We start from the raw sequence: 17,500 nt of genomic DNA on the forward strand, positions 1-17,500 counted from the left end.
TTTTGATTTGGATTTAAGAATTCGAAATGGAATGAATGTAAGGTACACGGACCACAACAGACTAATGAATCATTTTCGGTTCAATCCCGCTGCCTTCAAAGGACTCCGGCTTATCAGTGATTCCTAAAGCCCAAAAAAAGTCTGCGGGCTATAGAGCGTTTTCTATTCGGGCTCCAGTACTCTGGAATGCCCTCCCGGTAACAGTTCGAGATGCTACCTCAGTAGAAGTATTTAAGTCTCACCTTAAAACTCATTTGTATACTCTAGCCTTTAAATAGACTCCCTTTTTAGACCAGTTAATCTGCCGTTTCTTTTCTTTTTCTCCTATGTCCCCCCCTCCCTTGCGGAGGGGGTCTGGTCCGATGACCATGGATGAAGTACTGACTGTCCAGAGTCGGGACCCAGGATGGACCGCTCGTCGGGACCCAGGATGGACCGCTCGCCTGTGTATCGTTTGGGGACATCTCTACGCTGCTGATCCGACTTTGCTTGGGATGGTTTCTTTTGGACGGGACTCTCGCTGCTGTCTTGGATCCACTTTGAACTGAACTCTCGTGGCTGTGTTGGATCCACTATGGATTGAACTTTCACAGTATCATGTTAGACCCGCTCGACATCCTCTGCTTTCGGTCCCCTGGAGGATAGGGGTTGCCCACATTTGTGGTCCTCTCCAAGGTTCTCATAGTCATCATTGTCACCGACGTCCCACTGGATGTGAGTTTTCCTTGCCCTTATGTGGGTTCTTCCGAGGATGTCGTAGTGGTTTGTGCAGTCCTTTGAGACATTTGTGATTTAGGGCTATATAAATAAACATTGATTGATTGACTGAAGCACTGCCATAGAATAGCAGCACCATTTTTTAAGCCGCAGGGTTCAAAGCACAGGGAACAAAGTAGGGGCTTATCGTCCGATCAACTTCAATCAATCAATCAATCAATGTTTATTTGTATAGCCCTAAATCACAAATGTCTCAAAGGACTGCACAAATCATTACGACTACGACATCCTCGGAAGAACCCACAAAAGGGCAAGGAAAACTCACACCCAGTGGGCAGGGAGAATTCACATCCAGTGGGACGCCAGTGACCATGCTGACTATGAGAAACCTTGGAGAGGACCTCAGATGTGGGCAACCCCCCCACTCTAGGGGGCCGAAAGCAATGGATGTCGAGCGGGTCTAACATGATGCTGTGAAAGTTCAATCCATAGTGGCTCCAACACAGCCGCGAGAGTTCAGTTCAAAGCGGATCCAAGACAGCAGCGAGAGTCCCGTCCACAGGAAACCATCCCAAGCGGAGGCGGATCAGCAGCGTAGAGATGTCCCCAACCGATACAGGCGAGCGGTCCATCCTGGGTCCCGACGAGCGGTCCATCCTGGGTCTCGACTCTGGACAGCCAGTACTTCATCCATGGTCATCGGACCGGACCCCCTCCACAAGGGAGGGGGGGGGGACATAGGAGAAAGAAAAGAAGCGGCAGATCAACTGGTCTAAAAAGGAGGTCTATTTAAAGGCTAGAGTATACAAATGAGTTTTAAGGTGAGACTTAAATGCTTGGACTGAGGTAGCATCTCGAACTTTTACCGGGAGGGCATTCCAGAGTACTGGAGCCCGAACGGAAAACGCTCTATAGCCCGCAGACTTTTTTTGGGCTCTAGGAATCACTAATAAGCCGGAGTCTTTTGAAGGCAGATTTCTTGCCGGGACATATGGTACAATACAATCGGCAAGATAGGATGGAGCTAGACCGTGTAGTATTTTATACGTAAGTAGTAAAACCTTAAAGTCACATCTTAAGTGCACAGGAAGCCAGTGCAGGTGAGCCAGTACAGGCGTAATGTGATCAAACTTTCTTGTTCTTGTCAAAAGTCTAGCAGCCGCATTTTGTACCAACTGTAATCTTTTAATGCTAGACATGGGGAGACCCGAAAATAATACGTTACAGTAACTAGACGACATTTCCTAAAACTAGGTTTTTTCTTTTATTTATTTATTTTTTTTGTACAAAATTGTACATTTGGCACTAGCATCGTTTCAAAATGTAAACGATGGCCGTCCCTGCTCCTGAGAGTCCGGTGTAGGACATCATGAAAGGCAAGACCGAGGCGCACGTAAATCTGCGAGGCTTTTTCTTGGTAATTAACATGGAAATGGCGGCGGATGAGAAGGCATGTAATTGTGAGATATCAGTGCGGCGAGCGCTCCCAGCTTTGTCTGCGTTGAGGGTTTTTTTTTTTGTTGTATTTCTCCTACCCCCATTTTTTTCTCTCCCCCCCCCTTCTAAGGCAGGGCATGCTTGCAGAGCGGCGGCTTAATGCGTGCTAATGATTGGCGGATACAAGCATCGCCGCGGACAAAGCAAATTATTGTGCGGTCAGAAGAAGTTCAAAGACAATCTGGGAATTTTCACCCGTGTCCCCGTTGAGTTGTGCGTCGGGCGAGTTTGCAAAGCCCCGGCGTTAAAAAAAAAAAAAAACAGGCACATCCAACGCTCACATGCTGTCAAAGCTCCCCCTCGGCTTCAAAGTCGAAGCTCCTTAATTAATGAACTGCGGGCTTCAGTTTGGACAAGTTGCGGCGCGATTCTCCCATAAATCAACGTGACAGCGCGAGCTCCTCGGCCTCAGATAGGGCCTGTCACTAAAGTCGCATCTGATGTAAACACAAGAGGAGCGAGTGAGACAAAAGGCAAGGGGGGCGGCGGGGGAGCAAAGGAGGGCCAATTGATCAGTTGAATGGAGCATGAGAATGGAAGAAAAAATAACTTTTTGAAGCGTATTATGTATGATCACAGGAAATAGACACGGCCCCGTGAGGCTTCTCCCTCTTCCCCGCGTTCTCTGGAAGCCATCAAAAGACAGAAAAAGAAATTACGCCGCGACTCCCCTAGCGGCTGCCAGACAATAACCCCCCGTCGTTGCTTTGTAGCCCCCCTTTTTTTTTTTTTTTTTTTTATTTTAAAGACGTCGAAATGTTTTTTTTTTTTTTTTTTTTCCCAAAGATCTTTAACGTTATATTTGAAGCGCGACAATAAAGGCCTGCCAGCGCCGCTCTTTATCATTTGTCAGGGACTATATTTTCCTCTCCCTCGTGCCACTTCTTGTTAACCTCTTATTTGCTCTTTTTTGTGTCTGCGCGCTGAGAGTGCGCAGGAGCAAACCTCGCCCCCCCTCCCCCCCACCCACTCGGCCCCCCCGTCATCTGATAAAAACACCCGTACGAGGAAATTCGTTTGCAATACTCGGTGTTTCTTTCTTTCAGAAAAAGCCACCCTCTATTTATTAAGAGATGCGATGAAAGGCTTGGTTTTCCTGTGAAGCGACGCCCCCGTAGCACAATTATCTTTGTCTCAGACTGTCAGTGAGGAGCGAAGAACTCAAGTGAAGTGAAGTGAATTATATTTATATAGCGCTTTTTCTCTAGTGACTCAAAGCAACTTTACATAGTGAAACCCAATATCTAAGTTACAATCAAACCAGTGTGGGTGGCACTGGAAGCAGGTGGGTAAAGTGTCTTGCCCAAGGACACAACGGCAGTGACTAGGTTGGCAGAAGCGGGAATTGAACCTGCAACCCTCAAGTTGCTGGCACGGCCACTCCTACCAACTGAGCTAAACCGCCCCACTCAAGGAACTTTTTCTCACACCGATGGAAAGGAGAAGTCCGGAAAATCTGTCCACATCCCAGAATTCTTGTCATGTAGTCAATCAATCAATGTTTGATTATCCATCCATCCATCCATCTATCCACCTTCTTCCGCTTATCGGAGGTCGGGTCGCGGGGGCAGCAGCCTAAGCAGGGAAGCCCAGACTTCCCTCTCCCCAGCCGCTTTGTCCAGCTCTTCCCGGGGGATCCCGAGGCGTTCCCAGACCAGCCGGGAGACATAGTCTTCCCAACTGCAGAACTCGGTTGGTAGAACGGCCGTGTCAGCAACTTGAGGGTTGCAGGTTCGATTCCCACTGCCGTTGTGTCCTTGGGCAAGACACTTTACCCACCTGCTCCCTGTGCCACCCACACTGGTTTAAAAATGTAACTTAGATATTGGGTTTCACTATGTAAAAGCGCTTTGAGTCACTAGAGAAAAGCGCTATATAAATATAATTCACTTCACAATTCACTTCACAACTTGTCCCGGGTCTTCCCCATGGCCTCCTACTGGTTGGACGTGAATTGATTAACGTAGGGCGGCCGTGCCAGACACCTGAGGGTTCCAGGTTCGCTTCCCACCTATTGACATCCAAATCGCTGCCGTTGTGTCCTTGGGCAAGGACACTTCACCCTTGCCCCCGGTGCCGCTGACACTGGTGAATGAATGATGAATGAATGATTGGTGGTAGTCGAGGCGCAAACTGGCAGCCACGCTTTCCGTCAGTCTACCCCAGGGCAGCTGTGGCTACAGATGTAGCTTACCACCACCAGGTGTGAATGAATGATGGGTTCCAATTTCTCTGTGAGCGCTTTGAGTTTCTAACGATAGAAAAGCGCGATATAATTCTAATCCATTATTATTATTATTATTATTATTATTACCCCGACTTATACAAGTTGAAAAATGTATTCGGGTGTTAGCATTTAGTGGTCAGTTGAACGGAATATGTACTGAACTGTGCAGTCTACTAATAAAAGTATCAATCAATCAATCAATCAAAAACGTGCCCTAAACACCTCCCTCGGGAGGCGTTCGGGTGGCATCCTGACCAGATGCCCGAACCACCTCATCAGGCTCCTCTCGATGTGGAGGAGCAGCGGCTTTACTTTGAGTTCCTCCCGGATGGCAGAGCTTCTCACCCTATCTCTACCCGAGTTTCCACCCGGCGGAGGAAACTCATTTCGGCCGCTTGTACCCGTGATCTTGTCATTTCGGTCATAACCCAAAGCTCATGACCATAGGTGAGGATGGGAACGTAGATCGACCGGTAAATTGAGAGCTTTGCCTTCCGGCTCAGCTCCTTCTTCACCACAACGGATCGATACAACGTCCGCATTACTGAAGACGCCGCACCGATCCGCCTGTCGATCTCACGATCCACTCTTCCCCCACTCGTGAACAAGACTCCTAGGTACTTGAATTCCTCCACTTGGGGCAGGGTCTCCTCCCCAATGTTTAATTATATAGCCCTAAATCACCAGTGTCTCAAAGGGCTGCACAAACCACAACAACATCCTCGGTAGAGCCCAACCAACCCCCCTCACCCGAAAGCAATGGATGTTGAGCGGGTCTAACATGATGCTGTAAAAGTTCAATCCATAGTGGATCCAACACAAACGTGAGAGTCCAATCCAAAGTGGATCCAACACAGTAGCGAGAGTCCCGTCCATAGCGGAGCCAACAGGAATCCATCCCAAGCGGATACGGATCAGCAGCGCAGAGAAGTCCCCATCCTGGGTCCCGACTCTGGACGAGCGGTCCATCCTGGGTCCCGACTCTGGACCAGCGGTCCATCCTGGGTCCCGACTCTGGACCAGCGGTCCATCCTGGGTCCCGACTCTGGACCAGCTGTCCATCCTGGGTCCCGACTCTGGACCAACGGTCCATCCTGGGTCCCGACTCTGGACCAGCGGTCCATCCTGGGTCCCGACTCTGGACCAGCTGTCCATCCTGGGTCCCGACTCTGGACCAGCTGTCCATCCTGGGTCCCGACTCTGGACCAGCGGTCCATCCTGGGTCCCGACTCTGGACCAGCTGTCCATCCTGGGTCCCGACTCTGGACCAGCAGTCCATCCTGGGTCTTGACTCTAGACAGCCAGTACTTCATCCACGGCCCACGGACTGGACCCCCTCCAGAAGAGAGTCCCCATACCAATATTTTGGTACCAAAATGTATTTCGATACTTTTCGATGCTTTTCTAAATAAAGGGGACCACAAAAAATAGCATTATTGGCTTTCTTTTAACAAAAAATCTTAGAGTACATTTAACGTATGTCTCTTATTGCGCGTATGTCCTTAAATAAAATAGTGAACACTAGGGGTGTAACGGTACACAAAAATTTCGGTTCGGTACGTACCTCGGTTTAGAGGTTACGGTTCGGTTCATTTTCGGTACGGTAAGAAAACAACAAAATATAATTTTTTGGGGTTATTTATTGATTGATTGATTGAAACTTTTATTAGTAGATTGCACAGTACAGTACATATTCCGTACAATTGACCACTAAATGGTAACACCCGAATAAGTTTTTAGACTTGTTTAAGTAGCGGTGTAGTGTGCAAGGACGGGAGTGGAAGAATTTTCACTCCCGTCCTTGCACGTGTAGCATCATGTTACAGCATCATGTTAGCGGTGTAGCGTGCAAGGACGGGAGTGGAAGAATTTTCACTCCCGTCCTTGCACGCTACACCGCTACAACAAAGTTGACGGGGAGAAGACGCTGTCGAAGGTGAGCCACGTAAATAAGACCGCCCACAAAACCGCGCATCCGGGAGCGACTGTCAGAAAGCGGCTTGAAGATGATCAGTAAAATATAATCTATGCAACATTTTGACCAAAGAACTACCATTACATGTTATGTAAACCACAAGGATATTTTTTATAATAATATGCCTCTTTTAATGCGCCCTATAATCGCCTTATATATGAAAAAAGATTTTAAAAAATAGACCGTTCATCTGCTCTGTGCCTTATTGTTCGGAAAATACGATATTAAATGTAATAATTTCATTGTGACAGACTGAAATACATGTATTGCATGCTGTTGAGTATATTTTAAACTTTATTATCTAATAATGCAACAACTATATTACTCTCATTAATTTCAAACTTTTTAAAACTAAAACAAAATATGTGTCTGCTTGAGTTACATCAAAGCAAGTTATTCATCAAATTGTACACTATAGAAATGACGATTGATTTTGCGGTTAAAAAAAATGATGGTACCATTTTTCCATTTACAGTAATATTCTGTAAAAAAACATCGTCAATTTTGCGTTGAAGTTTTTTTTTTACTGATTTTTTTAATTATTTTTTTTACTGTTTCTGTAAAACAAATATAATAATCAAATACATTTTATAATATCATGCGGTGATTTCTTATACATTTATATTCATAAATGATATACGGTTACAAGCGCCCCTTTTAGGGCAGCCTCAGTGTAACCGTGTTCGACACCCCCGTGCTACACCCTTTCATACGTTTGTTTTGCCCGGCTTTTTCCTGACTTTTACTGCCGCCCCGCCGCCGAGACACTTTGTGTGTGCACTAAGTCGTGGGAAGTAAACAAAGTGTGATGTATCCTGTGTTAGCTAAATGGGCGCGGCGGCGCACCACAGCTTGGAACAGTTTTTATTGCCCCCCAACCCCATCCCACACCCCCCACCCCTGCATGTTTGTTGTATCACTTGCAAAAGACGGATCGTTTCCTGATCCGGGCCTTCTTGAAACTCGGAGTCTAAAGAAGCAGAGGGGTTTTTTTTTGTTATTTAGGAAAAAAGCTACTTTTACTCATTTCTTCATATTTATTATTCAAACATCTTTAGATCTGCAGTTAACAATTGTTTTGTTATATTATTCGAATAATCCCTATGTGTCACAGTCAAGGCCCGCGAATGAATGAATAAATGAATGATCTATGATATTTTTATTATTAGAACCGGCCCGCAGGCCACAGCCGCCTGCTGCTGTTTTGCACGCACCAATACTCTGTCAGTGTTGGCGCCAGGATTTTTCAAAATGACCCCATCAAGTCATAAAAATGGAGCCCCAGATTAAAATATTTGGGTTCCACTTTTGCAATTGTTTTCAGTGTTTTCCCCAGAAAATTTGTTAGTTAAAGTGGTGACTCTGCAGGTAGAGGGGACCGGGGAAAGAGGGGGTGGGGGGTGGTACTTCGGCCTATCGCCATCACGTCTCCAACTCGTCTCTGCCACCACAGCCTGGGGGAGCAATAGACTATAGACTGTGGTGAAGTAGGCCGGCTTCGTCGCGTGAAGAAGCATACAACTTTTGGTTGTGTTTTCCACTCCATTTGCTGAATGACGATATACGATAAATATCTCGATATTTTTTCCCGTAAAGTAAAAACTATTTGCTCATAATTATTAAAGAAACCGCCTATTTTGTCTATTAATACATGGGTTGGGACGGCGTGGCGCAGTGGAAGAGTGGCCGTGCGCAACCCCAGGGTCCCTGGTTCAATTCCCACCTGGTAGCAACCTCGTCACGTCCGTTGTGTCCTGAGCAAGACACTTCACCCTTGCTCCTGATGGGTGCTGGTTAGGGCCTTGCATGGCAGCTCCCTCCATCAGTGTGTGAATGTGTGTGTGAATGGGTAAATGCGGAAGTAGTGGTACTTCGGCCTATCGCCATCACGTCTCCAACTCGTCGCTGCCACCACAGCCTGGGGGAGCAATAGACTATAGACTGTGGTGAAGTAGGCCGGCTTCGTCGCGTGAAGAAGCCTACAACTTTTGGTTGTGTTTTCCGCCCAATTTGCTGAATGACGATATACGATATATATCTCGATATTTATTTCCGTAAAGTAAAAACAAAACAGTCCTGGTCACCTGAGATACTAAATACGTCATTATTATGACTTAGTAATTTACAAAAGTCAAAATAATGACTTACAAAGTCAAATTAATGACGACGTAAAACGAGAGTTAGGTTCTTGTTTGCGACAGAGAAACAATGCACCCGCGAATAATAAATCTAAAGTATGGTTAATATTTGGATTTATTTTTTAAAATAATGGTCAGTTAGATAAAGGTCAGGCCATTTGTAACGTTTGGAAAGCAATTGAGGTAGATAGTACTACTATTTGCTCATAATTATTAAAGGAACCGCCTATTTTGTTTATAAATACGTGACATTATTCTGACATGATGCATGATATATTTTTTTTCACCACGGAAAGCTTCCATATGCATCAAATCGTAATGTTTTAAAAAGTATTGTTAGTAAATATATCGTAACCGATGTATCTAGATGCACATCGGATCGCCATTTAAGGTAGAGATGTACACCCCTAGAAATGTTTTATTTTAATCTTTCTTTTAATAAATACACATAGCATACAAATATTACTTCTATTTGGGAAAAAAAAATAACGTAAATTTCGGACTATAAGCCACTGTTTTTTTCCCCACACTTGAAACCCTGCGGCCTTCAAAACTGTGTGGCAAATTTTGTCGGATTAAATTGGTGACGAACCCCAAGATGCAGAGAAGGCGGCAGGCATTGTGTAAGAAAACATGATTTCATTAAAACACTAGAACAAGAACAAACAAAAGGGTACTAACAAAAGGCGCGTACAGGGCGGATAACAAACTTGGCTATGAACTAACAAACTGGAAGCAGGGAACAAAAGACAGTAAGCTACAAACAGCTACCGAAATATAGCTTACCGTAGAAATGACATTGACAGGGCACCACACGACATAACAGGAGCGACAATAATCCAGCACTGACTGGATGGGAAGACAGGTCTAAATAGGAGCGGGCTGATTAACACCAGGTGTGGCCAGGTGGCCACAGCTGAGGGGACTCAGCACTCAGGGAGAAAATTCAGGAAACAGACAAAATAAGAGCGCTGACAGGAACTAAAGACAGGAAATACTACACACACACAGAAGAAAACTAAAAAACAAACAGTCAGGGGTAAGCCTGACAAATTTAAGGGATTTTTCTTCAATAATCAATCAATCAATCAATGTTTACTTATATAGCCCTAAATCCCGAGTGTCTCAAAAGGCTACACAAGCCACAACGAGATCCCACATCAGGGCAAGGAAAAAATTCAACCCAATGGGACAATGAGAAACCTTGGAGAAACCTATGTCCGAATTATAAATGTCGGTTTTGTATAATATGAAAATATTGTATTTCTGTATTTTTTTTTTTCAACAGTCCTGGTGTGCACGTAGTGTTTGAACACAGCTTGTTGTGTCTGCAAGACGAGCAGCAAGGCTGTTATTAGGCGCTTTGATTTCGTCACCAGTTATTTGCTGAATTATGAATGGCTTTAATTAAATTGCCGCGGCCTCCTCATTATGAATGATTAACCAGGTTGTTTGTCATTTCCTTCCTGACTCCTCATTACTTAAAGAGACACGGTGTACTCCACCTGTGTCGGGTGAAAAAAAAAAAAAGGAAAAAAAAAACAAGACTAATATTAAACATTTATGGAGGATATACCGTCTTTATGCAGTCTCCAATTACTTTATTTTTATGAATGCTTTTACATTGAGCCTCACCTCTTCAACCCTCGCTCTGACCGTCCAATTTTGTTGATTAAATCCATTTTCACAGTGGCACCTCCTTGCTTAGTCCTCAGTACTCCAAAAGGTCAGGCAAAAACCGCATGGTACAACAACTAAAAGCACTTTTTCCGGTAAGGAATAATAATTATGGTTTTATATGCAGAAGGAATTATGATACACATATAAATGACAAATAAAATGAATAAAAAAATAACATTAAACATGTTTAAAAGAGAATAATTATGGTTTTACAAGGAGAAGGAATTATGATACACATATAAACGACAAATAAAATACAAAAAAACAACATTTACAATCACTTGTATTGAAAAATCTTGTTGGGGATAAGCTTCTTTGTACTTTAGTACTTGGTCTGCAACGATTAGTCGAACATTACCGGCATTGTCGGTTCTAAATAACCTGTTAATTGATTGACTGCCAGGAACATTCACGTTTACCCTTTTAAAGTTGCTGGTAAATAACCCTAACTGTACAAAATAAAAATACTTCTCAGGCCCAGCGAAGCATTTCTGGGTGTTGTTGATAAATGACTTCAGCTTTGCAAATTAGAATGAAGTAAAAGTATTGGTTTCTCAGTAATGTGTTTATGTTGTTATAATTTTATTTACAATAATAGGTTTTAAAAATGTGCAATATTTGTCGTCGAAAAAATGATTGCTATTAGTTGCTTTATTAGCTACAAGTTCTTTTTTTTAGTTCAAAAGTGTTGCTTACCTTCTTTAAAAAGTGCTATAAACGGTACTAGATAAACATACTTCTTGTAGTGAATGTCATACTTTATTTTTGTTTTGTGTTTTTTTTCACTGTGATCAAAATTACTTTTTCATCTTATCTTTTTATCTTAGATGAGCTCGGGCCCAGCGAAGCATTTCAGGGTGTTGCTGATAAATGACTTTGGATTTGCAAAGTAAAATGAAGTAAAACCATTAGTTTCTCTGTAACGTGTTTATTTTGTTTATTTACATTAATAGGTTTTATAAAAATGCAATATTTGTCGTCGAAAAAATGATTGCTATTAGTTGCTTTATTAGCTACAAGTTCTTTTTTTTTGTTCAACAGTGTTGCTTACCTTCTTTAAAAAGTGCTGTAAACGGTACTAAATAAAAATACTTGTTGCACTGAATGCCATACTTCAATTTTGTTTTGTGTTTTTTTTCACTGTGATCAAAATTACTTTTTCATCTTATCTTTTAATCTTAGATTAGCTCGGGTCCAGCGAAGCATTTCCGGGTGTTGTTGATAAATGGCTTTGGCTTTGCAAAGTAGATTAAAAGATTTTTATTTTTTTATAATTTAATTTACAATAATAGGTTTTAAAAATGTGCGTTATTCTTTTGACTCGTCGACTCGAAAAAATGATTGCTGACGAGTCAACTATTAGTTGCCTTATTACGAGTTCTTTGTTTTAGTTCAACAGTGTTGCTTATGTTAAAGTGTTGGCGCTTGCAACTTTTTTTTGCTCCATGGTGGATTGGATTATTTTGCTTAAAAAAAAGCATCGAGCAGGTGGGATTCTTTGTTAGGGCACCAGTTTAATATTTATTTTTGTGTTTTTTTTTCACTGTGATCAAAATTACTTTTTCATCTTATCTTTTTATCTTGGATGAGCTCGGGCCCAGCGAAGCATTTCCGGGTGTTGTTGATAAATGACTTTGGCTTTGCAAAGTATAATGAAGTAAAACCATTAGTTTCTCTGTAACGTGTTTATTTTGTTTATTTACATTAATAGGTTTTAAAAATGTGCAATATTCGTTAGACTCGTCGAGAAAAAATATATTGCTGACGAGTCGGGCCCAGCGAAAGATTTCCGGGTGTTGTTGATAAATGGCTTTGGCTTTGCAAAGTAGAATGAAAAATGTGTTCATTTTGTTATAATTTAATGTATAATAATAGGTGTTAAAAATGTGCATTATTGTGTAGACTCGTCGACTCATCGAAAAAAGTATTGCTGACGAGTCGGGCCCAGCGAAGCATTTCCGGGTGTTGTTGATAAATGGCTTTGGCTTTGCAAAGTAGAATGAAACAATTGTTTATTTTGTTATAGTTTAATGTATAGTAACAGGTTTTAAAAATGTGCATTATTCTGTAGACTCGTCGACTCATCGAGAAAAATGATTGCTGACGGGTCGGGTATTAGTTGGCTTATTAGCTTCGAGTTATTTTTTTTAGTTCAACAGTGTTGCTTACCTTATTTAAAAAGTGCTGGCAATTGCAACTTTTTTTTGCTCAATGGTGGATTATTTTGCTCATTCCGAGGAATAAAACTTCCCGCGCAATGACTGATCGTACCATTACCAAGATGGTGTGTGAAACGGAGGTAGCACTGCTCCTACTTGTCAACGTGCATTAACTGTGTCGCTGATAACGTGCGTTTGTGCATGTCTGCAGCAGCCGGTGTCGGCGCAGCAGTTGGCCTTCCAGCAGCAGCTTCTTCAAGTCCAGCAGGTCCAGCAGCAACATCTGCTCAACCTTCAGCGGCAAGGACTGCTCACCATCCAGCCAGGACAAGCATCTCTGCCCCTGCACTCCCTCACTCAGGGTCAGTACTCTGTCACGTGTAAAAAAAAAAAAAAAAATGTGTGTATTCTAGCCACAGTGGCACCTGCGGAGTCTTCAAATGACAATAATCAGGGGCGGCTCTGCCAGGGAGGTTTAGATTCATCACTCAAAAAGTGTCAGTGAGTCTGCATGTAAGGGAGCCAGACTCCACTGTTTTTTGTCTTTATTTATTCTTTAATATTTTGTCAAGGAGTGGTCCCTTCTGTGACAAAAGACACTGTCGTAAAAGGCTTTGCAGAACACGGCGTCGGCTATTCATTCCCCCCGCTAAGACAAACAGTTTTGAAATAACAAGATAAGGGTGATTAAAAACAGGAGGGTTCGGAGGTGCTTAGGTAATGGGCAAACACAAACACGTTTGTACAGTGGTGTTATTGTTTGGACTGTGGTATGGAATCACTCATCCGCTCGCAGGCAATTGCCGCGGGCACAGGCGTGGAGCGCCGCTCACGTTGAGTGTGCTTTGCTCAATTGCTTTGTGTCAGATGTCTGGCAAACACACACACACCCTTTGAGCAAAGCATTATGCGGGCGATACGGACAGATACTGTACCTTTTAGTCGGTTTCGCAACACACATCCTGTTGATACAGTGTCATCGTCCCCCCAAAAAAAAAAAAAAAAAAATGGAATGCCATGAAGCCACACCTGGTTCTACATTTAGACACCTTACATCATGGGGGTCAAACTCTGGCCCACGGGCCATATTTGGCCCGCCGTCTATTTTAATTGGGCCCTTAAGGCAATATCAAATTAACATTAGAGCTGGCCCGCCGGTATTATACAGCAGTGGTTCCGCTGTAACACCGCATTCACTGCTAATACTTTTACTTGCCAACACTCCCGATTTTCCCAGAAGACTCCCGAATTTCAGTGCCCCTCTCGCAAATCTCCCGGGGGCAACCATTCTCCCGATTTCCACCCGGACAACAATAATCGTACTCTACAACCTGTCGTCATGTCCTCTTTTCCTCTCGACAAACAGCGTGCCAGCTCAGTCACATAATATATGCGGCTTTTACGCACCGCAATGAATGCAACGCATACTTGGTCAACACCCGGACTGAAGGTGGCCGTGTAAACAACTTTAACACTGTTACAAATATGCGCTACACTGTGAGCCCACACCAAACAAGAATGACAAACACATTTCGGGAGAACATTCGCAACATAAACACAACAGAATAAATACTCTGAACCCTTGCACGGTGGAAGAGGGGTTAGTGCGTCTGCCTCACAATACGAAGGTCCTGCAGTCCTGGGTTCAAATCCAGGCTCGGGATCTTTCTGTGTGGAGTTTGCATGTTCTCCCCATGAATGCGTGGGTTCCCTCCGGGTACTCCGGCGTCCTCCCACTTCCAAAGACATGCACCTGGGGATAGGTTGATTGGCAACACTAAATTGGCCCTAGTGTGTGAATGTCTATCTGTGTTGGCCCTGCGATGAGGTGGTGACTTGTCCAGGGTGTACCCCGCCTTCCGCCCGATTGTAGCAGAGATAGGCGCCAGTGCCCCCCGCGACCCCAAAAGGGAATAAGCGGTAGAAAATGGATGGATGGATGGACGGACGGAACCCTTGCAGCACTAACTCTTACGGGACGCTACACTATACAGCCCCCCTGCTACCACCATTTTTTTTTTTTTTCATTTTATTTAATATGCCATTGATATTCTTTCGTTTGTTTTTTAAAAGTTGATTTTGCACTGTTAAGTTATATAAGCGTTGCTTGTTTTATATTCGGTGTTAAAGCAAATCAGTTTAGCAATAATTAACGTTTTTATTCTTGCACTTTCTCTGGCTACTTGAATGTTTGATTAATTCATTATTGTTATTTTATTCTCAAATGTATTATTAGCCTTTGGAAAAAATTCATTTTGATACTTAACTCAGAGGGCTGCAAATAGAAAAGAGGCATTACATTTTTATTCAAATTTGATTTGATATGCCATTGATATTTTTTTTAATTATTATTATTATTATTTGAAACTCAATTTTGCATGTCACTATAAAGTAACATAAGCTTTGCTTGTTCAATATTCACTGCAAAACTTCTTTAGGTCCTATTAAAAGGTTAATTTGTTCAACCTTGGCCCGCGGCTTTGTTCAGTTTTTAAATTTTGGCCCACTCTGTATTTGAGTTTGACACCCCTGCCTTACATACTTTAGTCTTATTTATTCACATATAATTACCGTATTTTTCGGACTATAAGTGGCAGTTTTTTCCATAGTTTGGCCGGGGTTGCGACTTATACTCAGTAGCGACTTATGTGTGAAATTATTACCACGTGACCATAAAATATAAAATAATATTAATTAGCTCATCCAGGTAAGAGACTATAAACGTATAAGATTTCATCGGATTTATCAATTCAGAGCCATTTTGACCCGTTTCACAAAATAAAGAACACAATGGGAGCCGCAACCATTCTCGCGAATATCTGCTTGTGGTCACCCAGATAACAATAATAAAAGCGTGCTATGGAGCCATTGCCTTTGAGGCCTTCTACAACATGTACAAACTGCTTGCCAGTCCAGTATCATGTTGTATGTGGCTTCCACAGATACACCTACGAGATTGCAAGGCATACTGGGTGATACAGGTTACACTGAAGGTTGTGATATAAACAACTTTAACACTCTTACTAATATGCGACACACTGTGAACCCACACCAAACAAGAATGACCAACACATTTCGGGAGAACATCCTCACAGTAGCACAACATAAACGCCACACAACAAATACCCAGAATCCTTTGCATACATGATTCTTCCTGACTATATTATACAACCCGCTAGCACCAACACCCCCCACCCTCCTTCGGTGCGTTTGTTGAGGTGGGCGCGGTTGGGGTTGCGGGGGTGTGTAATATAGCCTGGAAACGTCATGGATGCAAGGGGTTCTGGGTAATTGTTATGTTGCGTTTATGTTGTGTTACTGTGAGGATGTTCCCCCGAAATGTGTTGGTCATTCTTGTTTGGTGTGGGTTCACAGTGTGGCGCATATTAGTAAGAGTGTTAAAGTTGTTTATATCACGACCTTCAGTGTAACCTGTATCACCCAGTATGCCTTGCAATCTGGTACCTGTGAGGAGAGAAGCAGCGGAATCCACGCGACCGGCCGGCACGCAGATAGCATGGCGTAAAGGCGGGCGCGATGACATGTTGTAGAGGTTGTTAAAAGTAAAGCCATCACGCCACGCCCTCAATATTGTAGTCCGAGTGAAAATCAGAGAATGTTGACACCGGGTGAGGTCCGGGAGAGAATCCGAAATCCCCCTGTGACAATCTGGGGGGTTGGCGATTATGTAGCCAAAGAGCCGCAGGTTGCCGAACCCTGATATAGCATGTTCTATATGTTATAGTTATTTGAATGACTCTTACCATAATATGTTAGGTTAACATAGCAGGCACCTTCTCAGTTGTTATTTATGCCTCATATAACGTACACTTATTCAGCCTCTTGTTCACTATTCTTCATTTTAAATTGCCTTTCAAATGTCTATTCTTGGTGTTGGCTTTTATCAAATAAATTTCCCCAAAAAATGCGACTTATACTCCAGTGCGACTTATATATGTTTTTTTTCCTTCTTTATTATGCATTTTCGGCAGGTGTGACTTATACTCCGGAGCGACTTATACTCCGGAAAATGCGATACACAGTACTTGCATTCAATTTTGAATAGAGATGTCCGATAATGGATATTTTGCCGATATTCCAATATTGTCCAACTCTTAATTACCGATTCCCATATCAACCGATACCGATATATACAGTCGTGGAATTAACACATTAGTATAACTTATTTTTCTTGTGATGCTCCGCTAGATGCATTAAACAATGTAACGAGGTTTTCCAAAATAAATCAACTCAAGTTATGGAAAAAAAAAAATGCCAACATGGCACTGCCATATTTATTATTGAACTCACAAAGTGCCTTTATTTTTATTTTTTAACCTGCCTCAAAACAGCAGCTTGTAATTTGGGACATGCTCCCCTTAAGAGAGCATGAGGAGGTTGAAGTGGGGTGTATATTGTAGTGTCCCGGAAGAGTTAGTGCTGCAAGGGGTTCTGGGTATTTGTTATGTTGTGTTACGGTGCAGATGTTCTCCCAAAATGTGTGTTTCATTCTTGTTTGGTGTGGGTTCACAGTGTGGCGCATATTTGTAACAGTGTTAAAGTTGTTTATATGCCCACCCTCAGTGTGACCAGTATGGCTTTTGACCAAGTATGCATGCATTCGCTTATGTCTGTATAAAGCCGTAGATATTATATAACTGGATTGGCACGCAAAGGCAGTTTCTTTAAGATTTATTGGCGCTCTCTACTTCTCCCTACTTCCGCGTACCACTCCGTACAGCAGCGTCAAAACTTTTTGAAACCCATACCGATAATTTCCGATGTTAGATTTTAAAGCATTTATCGGCCAATAATATTTGCGCTCCAATAATATCGACCATCTCTAATTTTGAATATGCAAATTGTGCTGATGCTCTCAAATTTGATATACAGTCGCGATCAAAAGTGTAAAGAACATAATATCATGGCTGTGTTGAGTTTCCAATAATTCGTACAACTCTTATTTTTTTTTTGATAGATTGATTGGAGCACATGCTTGTTGGTCACAAAAAACATTCAGGAAGTCTGGTTCTTTTATGAACTTATTAATGGGTCTCCTGAAAATGTGACCTAATATGCTGGGTCAAAAGTATACATACAGCAAAGT

The 17,500-nt window shown here is 42.7% G+C and overlaps 1 protein-coding gene across 1 annotated transcript in view; it reads left to right on the top strand.

The window, feature by feature from the left end:
- foxp1b (forkhead box P1b) overlaps nucleotides 1–17,500 on the top strand; it is a 670,786-nt gene that overhangs the window by 528,791 nt on the left and 124,495 nt on the right. Inside the window, 1 exon segment of the mRNA XM_061874765.1 lies at nucleotides 12,605–12,759. Coding sequence (XP_061730749.1) covers nucleotides 12,605–12,759 — 155 coding nt within the window.

Source organism: Nerophis ophidion, linkage group LG16, assembly GCF_033978795.1.
Source record: "Nerophis ophidion isolate RoL-2023_Sa linkage group LG16, RoL_Noph_v1.0, whole genome shotgun sequence".
Classification (NCBI taxonomy): Eukaryota; Metazoa; Chordata; class Actinopteri; order Syngnathiformes; family Syngnathidae; genus Nerophis; species Nerophis ophidion.